Source organism: Choristoneura fumiferana, chromosome 19 (assembly GCF_025370935.1).
Source record: "Choristoneura fumiferana chromosome 19, NRCan_CFum_1, whole genome shotgun sequence".
NCBI lineage: Eukaryota > Metazoa > Arthropoda > Insecta > Lepidoptera > Tortricidae > Choristoneura > Choristoneura fumiferana.
The window spans coordinates 1915619-1936024 of NC_133490.1; the positions used below are offsets into that span (position 1 = coordinate 1915619).

The 20406-nt window shown below is 38.7% G+C and overlaps 2 protein-coding genes across 5 annotated transcripts; both read left to right on the forward strand.

Annotated features, from left to right (window-relative positions):
* Positions 1-372: 372 nt before the first annotated feature.
* On the forward strand, positions 373-14184 carry LOC141438705 (uncharacterized). Of its 4 annotated transcripts, none has more exons than XM_074102622.1 (8): positions 373-568; positions 1260-1401; positions 4489-4643; positions 7397-7471; positions 7988-8054; positions 11215-11347; positions 12731-12911; positions 14113-14184. In XM_074102622.1, the coding sequence occupies exons 1-7, from the start codon at positions 527-529 to the stop codon at positions 12882-12884; spliced, it is 768 nt and encodes a 255-aa protein (XP_073958723.1). In that variant the 5' UTR covers positions 373-526; the 3' UTR covers positions 12885-12911; positions 14113-14184. The 4 variants fall into 4 exon arrangements, with proteins under 4 accessions (XP_073958723.1, XP_073958724.1, XP_073958726.1 ...); XM_074102623.1 differs by having other exon boundaries at positions 4498-4643; XM_074102624.1 differs by lacking the exon at positions 373-568 and adding an exon at positions 612-818.
* LOC141438706 (uncharacterized) lies at positions 14131-19729 on the forward strand. The gene is made up of 6 exons (XM_074102626.1): positions 14131-14217; positions 14586-14728; positions 16280-16427; positions 17073-17202; positions 17772-17904; positions 18596-19729. The coding sequence occupies exons 1-6, from the start codon at positions 14212-14214 to the stop codon at positions 18708-18710; spliced, it is 675 nt and encodes a 224-aa protein (XP_073958727.1). The 5' UTR covers positions 14131-14211; the 3' UTR covers positions 18711-19729.
* Positions 19730-20406: the final 677 nt, after the last annotated feature.

The following is a 20406-nucleotide window of genomic DNA, read 5'->3' on the forward strand; positions in this document are numbered from 1 at the left end:
ATAATTTATCACGGAAGGATAATATCCTTACAGATAGTGAATATTGCATTTAAATCCTTCGATTAGTTTAAAAGATCTAACTGTACGGAAGGTGGGCAGTGACTGTTTTAGGGCCTACGCCAGGCCATACCATGAAGTGCAAAACTCGAACTTCGTATGTTGCCGTCCCGCTGACGCGTATCTCATTTAATACGCGAGTGAAAGGGACGGTGCGATACGAACTTCTATTTGCGAGTTTCGTAGTAGTCCAGCAGCTGTCGCGGGTGCACTGCGCGGGCGCACGCCTGCGGGCGCGGGGGCAGGTATCCGTCACGCGACACGCGCAGTTAGCGCTGCTCATTACTAATTGTTCAAGGCATCCACTCGCTTCGGGCAAACCACGTCAGCTAGTGCACGGTACCCAGCGATAATGATTGCACATCATTGGCTATTCACGACGAATTCTGAACACTGACGACCGTCCATCAATCATCGTATTAATTAAGTGACGTTTGGTATCAAATAAATACTGCATCACACTGCATCAATGTCTGTTAGTCAGACATTCAGCAACGATACTCTTTTAAAGGTAGGCATAGATCTCCCGAATCAACCTCTTCAAGTTTAAAACTTACATAGACATTGAATACACGGAATACCTACATGGAATGATCATGCCAAATGCAGAGAAACAACGAACCTGTCACATGTGATTAATTTTAAATGTAAACATAAGATTATTATTCTAACAAATATTTCAGAAATAACATTTTTATATATCTACAAAAACATTTTAACGAAGTCGACTTAATTATGTAGTAATATATCCGAAGATGACGGTATGTTTCGTGTTAATGTCCTTCTCTTTTATTAAGTTAGTCTTAGAATTAATGTTTACAAAATAGAGACAAATATAAAGTACTAACTTTAACCCCCGGCTTTGTTTGTATACCTTAAACCAATTTGGTTCAGCAATTGAATTGAAATTCCAAGTTTTCCCAAAATTACTAGACTTAGGTAGGTACTTATGTAAATCTGGTGCCAATGCAATAATCTGGTAGTAATATCCTGGTGGTCCAGCCAGGATCGTCTCTGCAGAACGGAACTGCTCAACGGTTAATGGCATCTTGAATTTTGATACGGAAATGTAGTTTGGATGACATTGCAAGTACAGTCTGCAAAATAGCGAACAGTGAATAAATGTTTCTTTCTTTCTTTCAAAAAAGCTTGAAACTACTTATTAAAATGATTTTTTTAACAAAAAAATATTGATATCACAGTTGCCACCCACACTGTTCCAAGAGCTGGAGAATGTTGAGCTGATGCTGATGACCAAAGAGGATAGAGTGGGGAGGAACTTCTCGTACACCCTCGGGACCCTGACCAGACCATCGTGTATACCATCGTTGAGGAGGAGCTCTGGTAGAACTTTGCAGCACAATTACTACGTATTTGAATTATATAATAAAATAAAATTAAAAAAGATTATACCGCACCCACGCAATACAAACAAATAATATACATCACTGAACATGTATTACAAAAACAGTGGAAATCCAAAATGTCTTGAAAATAAAGTATAAATATAAAACTTCAGATCAAATAAAAAGTAAAGATGGAGAGCGGTAAACAGCCAAGTGAGGCCTGTTTTATAAACATGTGTTCGTAGGCCGGTGTTGCCATAATAATTCTCAGTACCCCGCAAGTACAAAAATATCGTTATCGTTAATAACGTTTTTATTTATTGCTTTATATTCATAAACCAGCCTAAAACAACTACATTAAAATACGTTAGTAAACGTTTACAGGAAACAAATAACTTTACGTTGCGTGTCACGTTAATACCGTTACTACAATAAAAAACGTTGATGAACTTTTACAAGAACCAAATAACTTTACGTTACGTGTCAAGTGACAAGTTTTAAGCCATAGAAAGAATAGAATTTAAAAATAAAAATAAAAGATTGTATTACCTAGGAGACTTTTACCCAATAATAGGGTAACTACAATTATTATAATGGCAACACTAGTATTGACGTTTTGTGTTCAAAGCAAAATTCAAACAAAATTATTTCGATTTTTAATGAAAATATTGGTTTTCGAGTTTACTAGCGTGTGAAAAGTGATTCCATCCTGCTTTTTATTTTTGGATGAAGAGTTTTTACATTCTTTCACGACACAATTTGGCATTATTAGTTAAGTATATTTTTCGAAGTTTAAGATACGTCATGCTCCACGGGAATGCGTTGCTAAGTGATAAGGTTTTGGTGTAGTTTGATCGGCCTCACTCGGCTGTTCACCGCTCTCCATCTTTACTTTTTTATTTAATCTGAGTATAAAACAAAAAAAATGTATACTGAATGGGGCGTTACTTTGCGGAGGTCCATATCAATGAACTAAAACAGTTACTTTGCTCACCCGCGACCTTATAATAGCTATGTTAGACGGGTTGTGTCCGACTTGCATTTAGCCTTGACATTCAAAACGCCTCAGTAGTACACTGACCAAGTATGCAATAGTAGATTGATAACCAAGGGTGGAAAGTGACCCATTTCACCTGAGATATTTTCCAATAGTTCGAGGGGAAATGGGTGATTTCACCCGAGTTAGACACTACTTTTCATTTCGACTGTGAGGAAAGTAAAATAGTACAAAAAATGAGAATATCATTAAATTGAATTTCAGTATTCAGTAAATTAAATTTTCTTATATTCAACCTCACCTCCAACGGTACCTTTTAGACCTGGCCACTTGCCTCGGCCGAGTATATAAAAAAAATCGAGTTGGTCGCGACCAAGGAGTATATATAGATATTACCTACAAAACTGAAGGTTGAACGCCGAACGAAGAAGTTTGACTTTTATTACTTACTTATACATATATTCCATTTCTTTCTTTCACATTTCACGAATGACACCCATCTCTTTCTTAACGTAACTAAAGAAAGAGATGGAATATGTTCGGCGTTCAACCTCCAGTGTTGTAAGTATATAAGCTTCTTGGTCACGACGTGCATCAAGATGGCCCTGCCGAAATGTGTAAAAAAGTGTCATTGACGTAACTCAATTATCTTCGACTCCGTGGCTAATCGAAAAATGAAAAAAAAAAAAATACTTTCCACCCTAGAGATGAAAACGCAATTTTTCACCCGGCTATCTACCCATGAAAATTAAACTTTCCGAACAGGAGAGATGAAAAATGACTTGTTTATCTATGTCTATGACGGAAAAATATTTGTATGATGAATGCAAAAGTTTGTACGTGAGTCTTGGATGTTTGTATGTATTTAATTAAATAATTATCTTTAATAAAATATGCTTATAATAAAAGGGACACAAATGAAAAAAAAACTTTTGTTAACAATAAAATTAATAATCGCATTTGAAATGTTATTTAAAGTGCAATTCTTGCGATAAAAGTTTTTTTTATTATTATTTGTATCCCTTTCGTTTATAAGCAGCGATGTATGCCTACCCGTTTATCTAGCACCCATAGTACAGTCAGTATCAAGAGTAGCGGATCACTTTTTTACTTTGTCGTATTTGAAATTTGACAAATTTTTATGGTAATAGCCTACTTTGCTGTAAAATGTCAAAGTACAAAAGTATGCAGCTATACTTTTGATGCTGACCGTACACGCTTTGCTTAGTTTGGGGCTAGGTTAATTGGCGCAATTTGTCCCAAGATAAACAAAAAACCTCAGCACGCGCTCCTGTGTGGACGGCTCAGGCCTGAAATATCAGTTTTCCTAAAATGTATTTTTCGCAAAATGTCTGCTTTTCAGAATGTCCACACGTCTTTTGCATTATGTCAGCTTCTCAAAATGTCAGCTATTTAAAATTGCCTGTCTCCAAGAATTACAGTTTTTTGTATAATGTTCGCTTTTCAGAAAGTGCTTATTCTCAAAATGTCTGCAACCGCAAAATATCCGCCTTCTTATAACGTTGGCTTTCCAGAAAAGTCTTATTCCCAAAATGTCTCCACTCATGGTCTTCAAATTTCATTTAAATCGGTTCAGCGGTTTAGCCGTGAAAGAGTAACAGACAGACAGACTGAGTTACTTTCACATTTATAAGCATTGATTTTAGTAAAAAACTGAACTACGCAAATCCCTTCGTTCGGGTACGAAACGGTCATTAATGTTATCTTTATGCAGTATATCTTGAATGCCAGTAATTTTATATTTGGTAAAGTGTTTATGTTATCAAAGAGTAAGTAGGTATGCAAGGAATTAAACCTTTTACATTTAGAACATTGATTTGAAAATAAAGCAGACATTATGGGAAAACAAACATAACAAGACTATAGCCTATTTAAAAAAGTGAACATAACGGGAAAGCAGAAATTATGGTAATGCTAATATTATAGGAATGTAAACATTATGAATAGACGACTTCCTGAGATTGTACACATTTTAAATAGCAGACATTTTGAGAAAGCTGACAAAATAGAGGTACTAACATTGTAAAAACGCAGACGTTTTGAGAATTGTACATTTTAGGAAAACAGACATTCCAGGCGTGAGCCGTGTGGACCCCCGATTTCCAATGAAGTTCAAGATGATGTACGAAGGCGATGAAGTGATGAAGCTGGACCGCATACCAACCCAAGGGACCTGGTATACCAGATGCATATGTCTATGTCCATACACTGACAATTTTCGGGTGAGCGCTCTGGTTTAAGACTACGGTTGGTGCCCTAGCCCCTAACATACGAGTACTTCCGAGTACTGCCTTTTCGCAACGTAACGTTTGGCAATCTGTTTCATTTCGCAACTTTTCATTTCGCAAAATCTAAAACTGTGAATATTTCAAGATTTATTTCAGGGCCATCGTGTAGAACCCTTTAGGTTATAGTTTTATAATAATCCTGAAATATTTACAGTTTCAAAAATATTAAACAGTTGGGAAATGAAAAGTTGCGAAATGAAACAGGTTGCCAAACGTTATTCGCCGAAACATTAGTAAACCGAGCACTTCACTTGTTGAAAACAAAAATGACACAATACGAAAAGTAGTACTTGTGCTTTTGAGTGGCCTTTTACGACGTGTAACTAACTAGAGGTGTATTTATTCATCACTTTCAAACATTTAATAGTAGATTATTGTCGTGGCCTGGAAGTAGCCAATTGCTGGCTGAGTATGTATATTTTTTAACTTTAACTAATACGAAGCCAGCAATTGCTATTCCAGCCGAGACTAATATAAAGCTTTTCTCAAAAATGATGAATAATTCTGAAATAGACTTAACTTTTTCTCAAAATATATCATAACATTTAATTTTACTTCAATTATTTTTCTTATATTTTCCCGCCTTTTTTCATTAAAAATAAACTGCAGGTGTATTTTTCCAACGATAACGCCACAAGCTGTTTCAGACCCAATAAAAAAAGTCCGGAGTTCCAACAAAATATCTGATACCGATTTGGCTGTATATGACTTGTGCCAACATTCCCATGGCCTTTTTAACTTTAAAAAAAATTGTGACTGATTGCAGGCGCGCTAATACTGCAATCTTTTTAACTTTTTAATTTTTCGCTGACCATAAACTATACTATCTATATGTAAAGAATAATGTCAACTTTTACGGACATTTTTGAAAAACTTATTATATTGGTTAGTTGTCTTCCAATTTTACATTTTATAAAAAATGTGTGGCTCTACCAAAATGACGAGTTTAAAAAAAAAGTTTAGTATAGTGTCATTTTTAGGGTGCTGGAGCCAAAATAGCAAAAACGGAACCCTTATAGTTTCGCCATTTCTGTCTGTCTGCGGCTTTGCTCATGGACTGTGAATGCCAGAAAGCTGTAATTTTGCACAGAGATATATATATATAAACTATGCCGACAAAATAGTACAATAAAAAATTCAAAATAAATTTTAGACGTAAAGTGGGGGTGATTTTTTTGACGTAAAGTGGGGGTGACTATAGTGTGGGGTATCGTTGGATAGGTTTTTTTAAACCATTAGGGGATTGCTAAAACAATTTTTACATTCAGTGTTTTTTTTGCGAAATATTCAACTTTAAAGTGCAAATTTTCATTAAAATCGAGCGTCCCCGCCCCTCTAATATCTAAACCAGTGGGTGAAAAAAATTGATAAAATTCAGGATAGTAGGAAGTACATTATCAAACTTACAAGAAAAACTACAACGGTTAAGTTTTCTTGAGAATTATTAGTAGTTCAAGAGTAAATAGCAGCCGAAGGTATAAAATATACCTAAACTTGGAATATTCCGTACAAAATACGAAATCCTTAGAAAAATATTACTTAATTTTTTCGTAATGGCTACGGAACAAAAAATATTATAAATGAAACGGATACAAAACTCAGATCTATTGTCAAGAAGACATTAATACCTATCAAAGGCGTATTATAAAGTTAATGATTATATCATGGACAGGGATATTTGGAAATAATTCCGATCCGCATTAGCGATCCCTTCAAATAGCGAACCTACTGTGTTAAAAATAAAGTTGTGTTAAATACTTGTGATGTATAAATATCATTTAATAATATTGTAAATCTGTTTTAAAAAAAATATATATACCTCGTTGAGTTTCTTGCCGGATTCTTCTCAGCAGAGGTTTTTTCCGAACCGGTGGTAGATTTTTTTTGACATTCATAAGTGCTTGTTATAGCCTAAATTGAATAAAGATATTTTGACTTTGACTTTGGAACCCTATTTCGGGCGTGTCCGACACGCTCTTGGCCGGTTTTTTTTTGTTTAGTGTCATTTTTGTTTTCAACAAGCGAAGTATCTGCTTATCACTTACAAAGTGCACGGAGAATTAGATAGGGCCCTATGTTAGGGAAAGTTATATGACATGTATTTAAGTATGTATCTATCTATATAATTATATTTATCCGTTGCTTAGTACCCATAACACAAGCTTTGCTAAGCTTACTTTGGGACTAGGTCAATTGGTGTGAATTCATCATCATCATCATGCCAGCCTATATACGTCCCACTGCTGGGCACAGGCCTCCTCTCAGAACAAGAGGGCTTGGGCCATAGTTCCCACGCGGGCCCAGTGCGGATTGGGAACTTCACACGCACCATTGAATTGCTTCGCAGGTTTGTGCAGGTTTCCTCACGATGTTTTCCTTCACCGCATAGCTCGTGGTAAATTTCAAATGTAATTCCGCACATGAATTTCGAAAAACTCAGAGGTGCGAGCCGGGGTTTGAAACCACGACCCTCTGTTTGAGAGGCGATAGGTCAAACCACTAGGCCACCACGGCTCATTGATGTGAATTGTCCCGTGATATTTATTTATTTATTTATTTTATTTATGATAACATTTGTTACAAGTTATACAAGTTGTTATACAATGTTATAAAACAAATGTTTTTTAACGTTATAGAATACTTATAACAGCCAATGTGGGAGCGCCATTAATCCTTGATTATTTCAGGTGTGTTCACCGGCTGAAAATGTGATTGGATATGTAGAGCGACTGCCTTATTGGTTTGAATGGATCCGCGGATTGGTTAGATCATTTGCCCAAAATCATTATTCCTAGCAGCAAAATTTCCAGTCGCGTTTTTTCCTATTCTTGATTTACACCAAACGTATTTATTCCTAACATGATTTTTCCATTCGCAGATTTTCCCAATATATTTTTTTACTGAAGCATTTTTTCACAATCGCGTTCTTAACCAATTTCAATCGATACAGATACAGAAACAGTGACGACGGAAGCTCCGCGTGCGGAGCTCTTACTTTTGTGTAGTTTTCGCCCTTTAGGCCGATGCAAATTTAACATAACCTAAGCCTACTTATGTTTCTGTGTCGATTAAAATTGTAATAAAACGCGATTGCAAAAATAAGCTTTAGTAATAAAGCATATTGGAAAAAAAGCATTTAGGGAAACCTGCGAATGGAAAAATCATATAAGGAATAATTTATGTAGGTATGTCTGGTGTAAATTAAGAATAGGAAAAAACGCGACTTGAAATTTTGGTACCTACTAGGAATGACGATATTGGGCAAATGATCTAACCAGAGGGCTCGCTTCCATTGGCGTTATTCCATTATGGATGAGAATAAAGAGAAAATATTCGATATCATTAGTAAGTTTATATTTGTTTTACCCTCCTAACGCCCAGAGTCCTTTATAAAGGACTTATTGTCATTTGAACATCAAACTCTATCATAAATGACATAAAGTTTGATGTTGCTTATATCAAAAATTTGACTTGGGCGTTAGGAGGTTCTATTTCTGCATGAACTATACTTTTCAGCCTTGCCTCGTTCCCCTGGACGAATACCCGCTCTCGGTAATAACAGTATCCTAAAATAAGTCTATAGTCTGTCAAAAAAGAGTCGAAATTAAAAAGTGTCAACACTGTAGTGTCATCCCAAACCAAAAAGGGAGTACACTACAGTGTTGCCACTTTTTTATTTCTTCTCTTTTTTGACAGACTATATGTACCTATGGTCTGTCCCAGAATTCGAGATACTAAAATGACAGTCTGAAATGTCAAACGTAAAAATAATGTGGCCAGCATAAAAGGAACAGTGCTGCTCCGTGATTTCGGTTTCGTAAATAACCGATAAAATGTTTATTTTACGATAGCAAAAATAACATTAATGCATTCAATATTCTACTTTCCATTTTACTTTATCATACGATAAAGTGATGAAATCTAAGCACAGGTAAAAATACAGTGTTCATCACTTCGTGCCAACGTAAAAAATAATACAGAGGGGCTACTAAAAAACTAGAAAAACGAAGTTCGTATGGCACCGTCCCTTTCACTCGCGTATTGAATGAGATAAGCGTCAGCGGGACGGCAACATACGAAGTTCGAGTTTTGCATTTCGTAGTCAGGGCCAGCAGGGCTACTACGAAATTCGAAAATCGAAGTTCGTGTCGTTCCGTCCTTCTGACACTACTATTTAATTTAATACGTAAGGAGGGCTATCGTTTTTTGTCTCACTAGATGGCGCACTGTTGCGTGAGGTTTTTAGTATGGCTTTCAAAGTCTGTTATTACGGGCGTGAATACAAAGTTTAGATTAAAATCATATTTAAAACACCTTAAAACCGTACCATAAAATATCGAGCATGCCGCAGTGTTGCATAGTCCCCGTTTTGTTCGGAAAAAAGGGAGGAAAAGGTTTCCGAAAGAGAAAACTGTCTCAAAACACAGACATTCATTGCCCCGGAATGCATATTTGCCATAATTCATTTCAGATATTGCAAAATATTTACAAAATTATTATAATTATAAATAAACCCGCGTAGCTCACCCAAAAACTATGAGATTTAACATTTCGGAGACCTCACGCTACACTAGCGCCTCTAGCGGCGAATTCATTCGCGATAGCCCTCAGTGAGAGGGACGTTACGGTACGAACTTTGATTTTCGAATTCCGGAGTAGGCCCTCAGATATCACACAACGTCATTGTTCATGTTTTTCGTATTCAAGTGGTATTCAACCGATTTTCGTTACTTTACTCGTATTGTCATCGGATGTGATCAGTGCGTTTTCTCGTGTTATTGTTGCTGTTGACGTTATTTGTTAAATTTGTTGAGATAGACTTTTTATTTGTTAATTTTGTTTTGTTTGATTAAACATGGACTCTGAGCAGCCAAGTACTTCGTCGCATAGACGACGCAGCGAAGAAATACTTTCGCCTCGGAAAAAACGGAAACGTCAACCTCTTAGCAAAGCCGAGAAGTGTATGGTTGTAAACTTACTTAGAATGAAATTGAAACTTAAACATCAACATCTATAAAGAGTCGAAATATCTCGAAAACGGTCGCATTTTTATTAGACCTATTTTACCTTTTCTAGAATGTCCTAAGTGCCCTACATTTTAGTACACCACGGATCCGTTCATATCTTAATATTTTACGACATACATACATTGGTACCTACAAAATCTTTCGGTGATAACCGGTTGCGGCACATCACTATTTATGAGACGCAAAAAACAGGTAACACATGAAACGTCATTTTAGTATCTCGAATTCTGGGACAGACCATAGTCCATGTCACTTAAATTTTCAGAATGTATTAGATTTATATACAAGGTGGGCCCCGTAACAGGAGCAAAAAATTAAACCACAGCGTGGTGTAAGTATCTCGATAAAATATTGTATGCAATTAGGCCTAAAACACTCATGGTGATGCTTTTACCACACTCGTGTTATAAGGACCCCTATTACGTAACAGTTGCATCAACTACTACCAGTTTAAAGTTAAATTCGACAAGTAATGTATTGCGAAATCCGTCATTTTGTTCCGTGACAGGCGATGCCATTTAGGCTATTAGATGCCGTACATTGAAAATAGATACCATTTAATTAGTTCGCAATAAACATAATGATAAAATCACTTAATTTTTGAATGTTGCAGAACTAAAGTTGTTCCATTTGAGTAGCTGAACCCGTGTTTTAATTGTTTGCTCCTGTTACAGGGCCCAATCGGCATAATACATTATTTTCTGTTAATCTTATTGACGGACTAAAGGTCACACAGCTCATTAGATCCACCCGGCACCCGATCAGCACCGCCTCGCCGCGAGCGGTTAGTATTATTTATATGGATTTGTATGGGCATGCGCTCATTAAATCAACTCTGTAGCCCGTAGCGATACCGGATCGCCTCGCTCGCGTGGTGTCCACGCACGGACGGCGAGTGGACCACTCGGTGATAGCTCGCTGCTCGTTCGCTTGCCTCGCGTGAACCGCGCGTGGTCGGCGCGGCGCTCCCACCCTCATTTCTTAATAGACTACTCGGAAATTCGAGGACCACGCGACGTTCACTCGTTGACCAGACCATTGCACGCGAGGTCCACTCGTTGTCAACGCGGCGTCCACCCGTGGACCACCTGTCCACAACGAGTGGACGCCGAAAGTCGAGGCGGTGCTGGTCGGATCCGGGTGGCTCTAATGAGATGTGACCTATCAACTATATTTTTTACGGTTATTGATTTTTAACTCCTTGTAATGATAGTATAAAATACTCACCGTCATCATCATCAGCCCATAGCAGTCCACTGCTGGACATAGTCCTACCTCCCCGAATGAGCGCCATTGCGCCCTGTCCTCGGCTCGGCGCATCCAGCTTCTACCAACCAGCAGTCTTTCACAGATCGTCACTCCATCTGGCCGGAAGGCGTAACGTCCTATGTACATACACTACGTTTGCCGAGACGCGGTCTCCACTCGTTTACTCTACTGGTTGTCGGTATAAACCGCATATTTTTTGTCGTGAACAGGAAACACAGACAATTTCTCTGAACCATTTCCGCTGAATGTCCAACGCGTGTCCGACAAAGAGCTGGTCGCACAAATCAGCAGGAGATGGATGATGGAGCCGCTTGGAGAAATCCGGTCCACACATTCAGAGAGGTATCAGATTCGGCGATACAGTGTTCTGCCATTAAGCCATATAAAATTAGGCGATACTAAAGTTATGCTATTTAATATTCTGGGAAATGACCAGAGCCCAGAACTTTCATGGCACTTTTGACCTGTCATTTTGACTTATCGACTAAAGGTTACAGCTCATTACAGCCACCCGGCACCCGACCAGCACCGCCTCGACTCGACAGTCGTGGTGGTCGTTGTGGACAGGTGGTCCACGCGCGGACAGCGAGTGGACCTCGCGCGATCCACGAACTTCCGAGTAGGGCGATGAAGGGGGGTGGAGAGCGCCGCATCACAAGCGTGCGGGCAGCGAGTGGTGAGTGGTCCACTTGCCGCCCGCGCGTGGTAACCTGGCGAGTGAGGCGATCCGGTGACGCTACGGAGTTGATGTAGTGAGCGCATGCCTATACAAATCCATAAATGAAGAAAACTAACCGCTCGAGCCGAGGCGGTGCTGGTCGGGTGCCGGGTGGCTGTAATGAGCTGTGACCTTAATACCTAAAATCAGATTGTAGTAAATTTATTATGTTATATTATATTATGTACAACATTTTTTACCTGCGTACAAAACGATATATGACTGTCGGCAAATATGGAAAAAGTATGGTCATTTATTACAAGCTTTTATTAGGTTTCACCTGTCCCGTTGTCTGTCTGTCTGTCTGTAGTCGGATTGACTTTAAATTTCTTGGCTGATAATACAATAATTTGGTAGTGACATCCTGGTAGGCCGGCCAGGATCGCCTCCGCTGGACGGAACTCTTCAACGGTTAATGGCATCGATTTGAAATTTGGTATGCAAATGTAGTTAGGGTGACAATGCAAGTACGGACAAAAAGTACAGTCAGCAAAAAGCTTGCATTAAAATGTAATTTTTAGCGAAAAATTTTCTTTAATAGAAAAATTAATGGAATACTGGTTAGCATTACAGCAGACTTTGAACATGAAATTAAAACATTCTGAACTTTTTAACCTTTTTCTTCCTTCCTTTAGTACCTATGTTGTGTATCGATATTATGTATGTATATCGGAAGTCGTAAGTGAGAAGTCACTATGACAGATCAAAAGTGCCACGAAGACTCCGGGCTCAGGAACTGACTATTATTTATACGAACTGATACTTATGAATAGTATGACTATTAATCTTTTTGTAATACGGTTGCGAAAAGTGTGTTTTGGAGAATCAATGTTATGCGAAAGAAAAGGAGAGAGATAGAGAGAGAAAGAGAGGGAGAGAGAGAGGGAGCGAAAGAGAAGGGGAGAGGAAGAGAGGGAGAGACAGAAATACATTAGGAGAATTTTGAATAGTACAATTTTAATCGAAATTGAATGGGACGCACACATTATATTTGCTTTCTGATTTAGATGGGGCTTCCGCATCCTCGTCCCGATGCCGTTGAAAGAGAGGGTCCTAATACTCGCCATGACTCTATATGTGGATTACTCGGAACTGTCTAGAGATCCTTGGTGTCGTTTAGCTATGGCAGGTCGGACCAGGCCAAATACACCACCCGCATGAGATAGCAATAAATCATACATATATTCGGTACAAACTTTTATTGTTTTGTTTCTTCATCATCTTTGCTGTTACATATGGTTGTAAAAAACCTGAAAATTTACAGGGGTATATAAAATTGCACAATTCGTTTCAATTCACGATTATACTTAGCTGTTGCCAGACTACGTCCGCGTTGAATGCGTTTATCGCTACCCCGCGGGAACTATGCAATTTTCGGGGATGAAAATTATTTTACTACCTACCCCGGAACTCAAATTCTTCGTATTATGAATTTCATCTAAATCGGTTCAGCGCTTTAGACGTGAAAAGGTAACAAACAAACAAGAAAACTTACACTTTTTTTTATTCGACTGGATGGCAAACGAGCAAGTGGGTCTCCTGATGGTAAGAGATCACCACTGCTCATAAACATCTGCAACACCAGGGATATTGTTTAGGTAGGTACCTACCTACCTACTATTTTCTATTTATATTGTAGATTGTTGCATTCATCCCAGCCTATATACGTCCCACTGCTGGGCACAGGCCTCCTCTCAGAACAAGAGGGCTTGGGCCATAGTTCCCATTCGGGCCCAGTGCGGATTGGGAACTTCGCACGCACCATTGAATCGCTTCGCAGTTTTGTGCAGGTTTCCTCACGATGTTTTCCTTCACCGCAAAGCTCGTGGTAAATTTCAAATGTAATTTGATTGTTGCATTGCACTGAATTAAAATTTGAATAAAAAGACTAATTATTATCTATTCAATTCTGTTTTATTCACGTTTTGTACATCAACAATATTTTTTTAATCTCATAAGTACAATATTAAATATATAGGCTGGAATGATGATGATGATGATGACAATATTAAATAACACACAATACAAAGTGTTTGTGTATCGCTCGAATAACATACATTTGTCAAATCGAAAATAATTTTGGTCTTATCTCTGGGAAAATGCTTATCATAGAGTTTTAGCCCGAGCAAAGCTCGGTCGCCCAGGTACTTTTATAATAAAGCACTATAGTGTTTAATTTGAGTTGTACGTTGTCTGTTAATCAGACATTCAGCAACGATACTCTTTTGAAGGAAGGCTAGATCTCCCGAATCAACCTTTTCAAGTTTAAAAGTTACATAGACAATAGAATACCTACCATGGAATAAACCATGCAGAGAAACAACGTAGCTGTCACATGTGATTAATTTTAAATGTTAACATAACATTATTATGCTTACAAATGTTTCAGCAATAACATTTTTATACACAAAAACATTTCAATAAAGTCGACTTAATTGTAATTTCTATCTGATGACCTTTGGATTGGAAAATAGTAATAGATCCGAAGATGACGGTATGTTTCGTGTTACTGTCCCTGTCCTTAACTAAGTTCTTCTTAGAATTAACGTTCACAAAATAGCAACAAATACAAAGTACTAACTTTAACCCGCGGCTTTGCATACCTTAAACCAATTGGCACAGCAATTGAATTACAATTCCGGGTTTTCCTAAAATTACTTGACTTTGGTATTTATGTAATGTAAATCTGGTGCCAATGCAATAATCTGGTGGTCCAGCCATGATCGTCTCTGCAAAACGGAACTCCTCAACGGTTAATGGCATCGACTTTAATTTCGGTACGGAAGTGTAGTTTGGATAACAATAAAAAGCTTGTTTTAAAAATGTTTTTTTTTGACAAAAGCTTACGTATTGATATAACAGTTGCCACCCACACTGTTCCAAGAGCTGGAGAATGTTGAGCTGATGCTGATGACCAAAACGGATAGAGTGGGGAGGAACTTGTCGTACACCCTCGGGGACCCTGACCAGACCATCGTGTATACCATCGTTGAGGAGAAGCTCAGGTAGAACCTTGCAGCATAATTACTATTTGAATTAAGTATACATTGAAATAAAATGGTACTTTACCTAACTAACCTGACAAAAAGTTGCAAAACCCCGACTCTGTCACTTCAAAGTTCAATATCTCAAAGACGGCTATACCGATTTTGAGGAAACATATCTATGAACCATCGCTAGAAAACCTACTCTCAAATAAAAAAACTAGGCACACCATAGCGGTCAAATTTATAAACACCCCTCTTTTTGTGTCGGGGGTCAATAAAATTAAAAAGTTTATTCCACACACACAATACAAACAAATAACATACAAATATTACTAAAACAGTGGAAATCGAAAATGTCATGAAAATACAGTATAAAATATAAAACAAAAAAAAATATATTGAATGAGGCGTTACTTTGCGGAGGTCCATTCCATAACAATGAAATAAAACATTTACTTTGCTCACCCGCGATCTTATAATAGCTATGTTAGACAACATGCTGTAGTATGATGAACGGTTGTGTTGCTCTAAAGATGAGCTCTGGTTGAGTTCGAAACGCGTCAGTATAGTGTGGTGGTGGTGATAGATGGGTTTGTGTGTGTTCTTACCTACAGGAACTGCATGAACATGCATATTTTGCACAAACTTGACTATAATAAGGTCGCGGGTGAGCAAAGATATTATTTTATTTCATTACTTTATTATTTTGTATTTATTAGTGTGTAGCGGGAAACCGGTGTATGCAAGTGGCGAGTTGTCGTTCCTTGTGGCGTTCTAAGGGGAGATCTTTGTTCAGCAGTGGACGTCTTCCGGCTGATGATGATGATTAGTGTACCCATATATGTTTGCGTATAAATAAAATAAAATGTATATACATAAATAAATAAAAAGTCCGGCTATAGGCCTCCCCCAATGAGCGCTTGCGTCCTGTCCTCGGCTCGACGCACCCAGCTTCTACCAGCAGCCTTTCGCAGATCGTCACTCCACCTGGCCGGAGGGCGTCACATATGCCACAATACGTTTGTCAACACGCGAAATTCCTAGGCATATCGTGAAATGGCGCAATTTCATGATATGCCTGAGAAACAATACGGCAGGATTAGAGCAACGCATTCGTCGATATTCCTAGCTCTATACCGGCACATCGTGATACTTATGCTGAAAAAAATAAAAATGTAGCCGCGGCAGCGACCGGCAAGTGCCAGAACCGATATGGCGGCGTTTCATGATAATGCTTAGGAATTTCATGATCTGCCTAAACGTCACTAGGCAAATCGTTAAACGGCGAGTTTTGAACGATATGGCGGATGTCCCTTAGCCAATTCATGAAATGGCGCCGTTTCACGACATGCCTAGGAAATTCGCGATCTTGTATCTATTTCTGTTGCTACTTATAAAAAAGGGACACAAATAAAAAAAAAGTTTTTTATTTTTTTGATTTGTGTCCCTTTTGTTTATAAGCAGCGATGTATGACTGTCCATTGTCTAGCATCCATAGTACACGCTTTGCTTTATAGTTTGGGGCTAGGTCAATTGGTGTAATTTGTACAAAGATAAAAAAATCTTCAGCACGTGCATCTGTGAGGACCGCCGGTTGCCATTGAAGCTTAAGATGATGTACGAAGGCAAAGAAGTTATGAAGCTCGACCGTGTACGAGCCCTAGAGACCTGCTTTACCATATGCTGTAACTTATGGCCATGCACTTACATTTTCCGGGTGAGCGTTTTGGCTTAAAGCCCCACACACACAGACGACGGGTGCGGGTCGTGCGGTACCCGCGACGGGCGTACATTACGTGGCGGTATATGGTGGCGGGCGGTATACTTTTTTTTTTCTTCTGATATTTACTTATTATACCCCTTTACTTATTTCTTTAATTGTGTTTGTTTAATACCTTACTTTAGTTTTCTTGTAATGTACTTGAAAGCACTGCGTCCTGTTCTGTCTGTCGCTCATTCATACAAAGTCTGCAAACTCCAGCACAATGCGACTGGGACCTATTGCCTCAAAATGTGTTTTTGGGTGCTTTTTAATCCTACTAATATATGCGGAAGTTTGTGTGTGTGTGTGTTTGTGTTACTCCTTCACGCTAAAACGGCTGGACGGATTTGGATGAAATTTGGTACGTAGATAGCTGGACGTCTCGAATAACTACTTAATAGGCTACTTTTTATCCCGATATTCCCACGGGATAGGTATAAAATCTCGAAATAACAACCGCTGGGATTAGAGTCATGAACTTTTATACATATCGAAAATACAAACTGGAACATGGATGCACAGAGTAACCAGAAAAAGAGACCAGCGCTGGGAATTGAACCCAGATCCTCCGCATTCGATATGGATCCTTGAATATTTCAGGTGTGTTCACCGGCTGAAAATGTGATTGGACATATGAGACTGTCGAGTTGGTTCATCTTGGGTCGCATTCGCGTTTGGTGGCGTTATATCATTCTGGATGAGAATAAAAAGAAAATATTCGGTATCATTAGTAAGTTCATGTTTGTTTCATATTTCTGCATGAACTATAAGACATTTTTTTTAGGGTAATCGATTTTCAACTCCTTGTAATGATTGTCTATAATACTATCATCGCCATCATCAGCTACGAATATATTATTCGTGATCATCAGCCTATAGCAGTCCACTGCTGGACCTAAGCCTCCCTTCCCCAATGAGCGCCATTGCGCATCCAACTTCTTCCAGCAGTCTTTCGCAGATCAGCACTCCACCTGGCCAGAGGGCGTCACGTCCTAATATGTACCTACACTACGTTTGCCGAGACTCTAAAGTACAATTCAATAGAATCTGTCAATTTTCTACATATTTAAGACACCCTATCGTGGGCACACTTCATTATATATGTCCCTGTTATTGCAATTATCATCTAAAAGGAATCAGAAAAAGAAAAATAGTCACATCATAAAGCCTTAGGCAGCCCGGTGTTTATATTAGTAGGCTGGAAGTGTCTACAGGATTGTCAGATTCTATTGAATTGGAGTTTATAGCCGTTTACTCTACGGTCCTCGGTATAAACTGCATATTTTTTGTCGTGAATAGGAAACAAAAACAGTTTATTTGGATCGGTGCCGCTGAGTGTCCAACGCGTGTCCAACAAAGAGCTGGTGGCACAGATTTGTAGGAGATGGATGATGGAACCGCTCGGAGGAATCCGGCCCACGCCTTTACAGAGGTATCAGATTCGGCGATACAGTGTTCTGCCATTAAGCGATATAAAAATATAGGCGATACTAAAGTTATGCTATTTCTTGAAAGGAGTAGAGCCGTGGTACGGCAAAAAAATTCTAGAAAACGAAATATGAGAGGTAATGGTGGGTGAAGTATGTGTTGCATCGATATTATGAAAATATATCGGAAGTCGATAAGTGATAAGTCACTGACAGATCAAAAGTGCCACGAAAACTCCGGGCTCTGGAACTGACTATTATTTATACGAAATGATAATTATGAAAAGTATGACTATGCAAAATGTTTATGTAATATCGGTTGCGAAAAGTTTGTTTTGGAGATCATTGTTATACAAAAGAAAAGGAGAGAGATAGAGAGAGGGAGCGAGAGAAAGAGAAGGGGAGAGAGAAATACATTAGGAGAAAATTGGATAGTACAATTTTATATTAAATGATATTGTAACGGATAACTCACGTCTTAAACTGAGGTTAGCTCGACATGTTTCGGGCTATTTCGTAGCCCTTCTTCTCAGGAGCACGCGACCTGGCGGCTGCCGCGACCCCCACACCATACCATTTAATATGAAGCGATATCATTTAATATGAGTGAGTCTCACGGTAGTTTCATGTTCAAAAAGTACAATTGTAATTGAAATTGAAAGGGAACCCTAACATTATATTTGCTTTCTGTTTTAGATGGGGCGCCCGCTTCCTCGTTCCGATGCCGTTGAAGGAGAAGGTCCTAATACTCACCATGACTCTATTCGTGGATTACTCAAAACTGTCTACCTATAGATCTATAATTCTATGATCGGGCCAAGCCTATAACGCACCACCCGCAAAGAGCTAGAGCTAAATCATATCGAAAATACAAACTGAGACATGGATGCACAGAAAAACCAGAAAAAGAGACCAGCGCTGGGAATCGAACCCAGGTCCTCAGCAATCCGTGCTGCGTGCTATAACCCCTACACCACCGCTGGACAGGAATTTAGACACGAATTTTTCCTATGCATACATATCTCAGGTTGCTTATTTCTACTACGCTACTTATGCAGCAGCACTAGCGACATCTATGTTTCGCTCTCATCGAGAGACGTCAACATTCTTTCGGAACCAACCGCTCACCCAGACAAGAGATGTCGCTACTAAGCAATCAAATTAAATCACGTATGGTTTCACGGGATACCCGTAAAAGTAACAAATTTGGAGTTGAAATAAAAAATACAAAAAGACTCCAAATAACCAATCTAAATCATATATTTGATAAAATCATATTTTTGTTTCTTCATCATATTTTTATATAGGTTGTGGAAATACCTGAAAATTTACGGGGATACATAGTACAAAGCCGGGGCGCGTCGCTAGTGTATCAACTATCACTATCAGTTAGATAATTTATGACGGACGAATAATATCCTTACAGATAGTGAATTCAACATTTAAATCTGTCGCTTAGAAATTGAAAATACAAACTGAAATATAGATTCACAGAAAAAACAGAAAAATAAGACCATCACTGGGAATCGAACCCAGGTCCTCGGTAATCCGTACCGCGTGCTATACCGTTACACCACTGATGGTCAATTTCAATTTTTTTTTTTCAATTTCGGTTTTACGGGATGACCGTAAAAGTAAAAATTTGGAATTGAAATAAAAAATACAAAAAGATTCCAAAAAACCAATCTGTCGCTTAGTTTAAAAGATCTAAGTGTACAGACGGCGGGAAGTGACTGTTTTAGAGCCTACGGTAGCTGTAGCAGGTGCACTGCGCGGGCGCACGCCTGCGGGCGCGGGGGCAGGTATGTACAATAATCCGTCGCACGCGACGCGCGCTAATCCTGCGTGAAGCAGCAGTGCTTGCACTGTTGTGTTTCGGCGGGAGAGTAAGACAGGTGAAATTACTGGCACTGGAGGTATCCCATCTAGGCCTCTAGGTTGGCAACGCATCTGCAATTCTCCTGGTTTGCAGATGTTTATGGCGGTGGTGATCTCTTTACCATCAGGAGACCACTTGCTCGTTTGCCATCCAGTCGTAAAAAAAAAAAAAAAAAAAACTTAATTCTCTTTTTTTATAACGACTTTTGATACTCATCATAATTGTTTTTCTTAATTACTGTCCCATATCAATAAATAAATAAATATCATGGGACATTTGACACCAATTGACCTAGTCCCAAACTAAGCAAAGCTTGTACTATGGATACTAGGCAACGGATAGACATACTTATATAGATAAATACATACTTAAATACATATTAAACATCCAAGACCCAAGAACAAACATATCTACTGTTACACATCTCTTGTCTGGGTGAGCGGTTGGTTCCGATAGAATGTGACGTCTCTCGATGAGAGCGAAAACATAGATGTCGCTAGTGCTGCTGCATAAGTAGCCGTAGTAGAAATAAGCAACCTGAGATATGTATGCATAGGAAAATTCGTGTCTAAATTCCTGTCCAGCGGTGGTGTAGGGGTTATAGCACGCAGCACGGATTGCTGAGGAC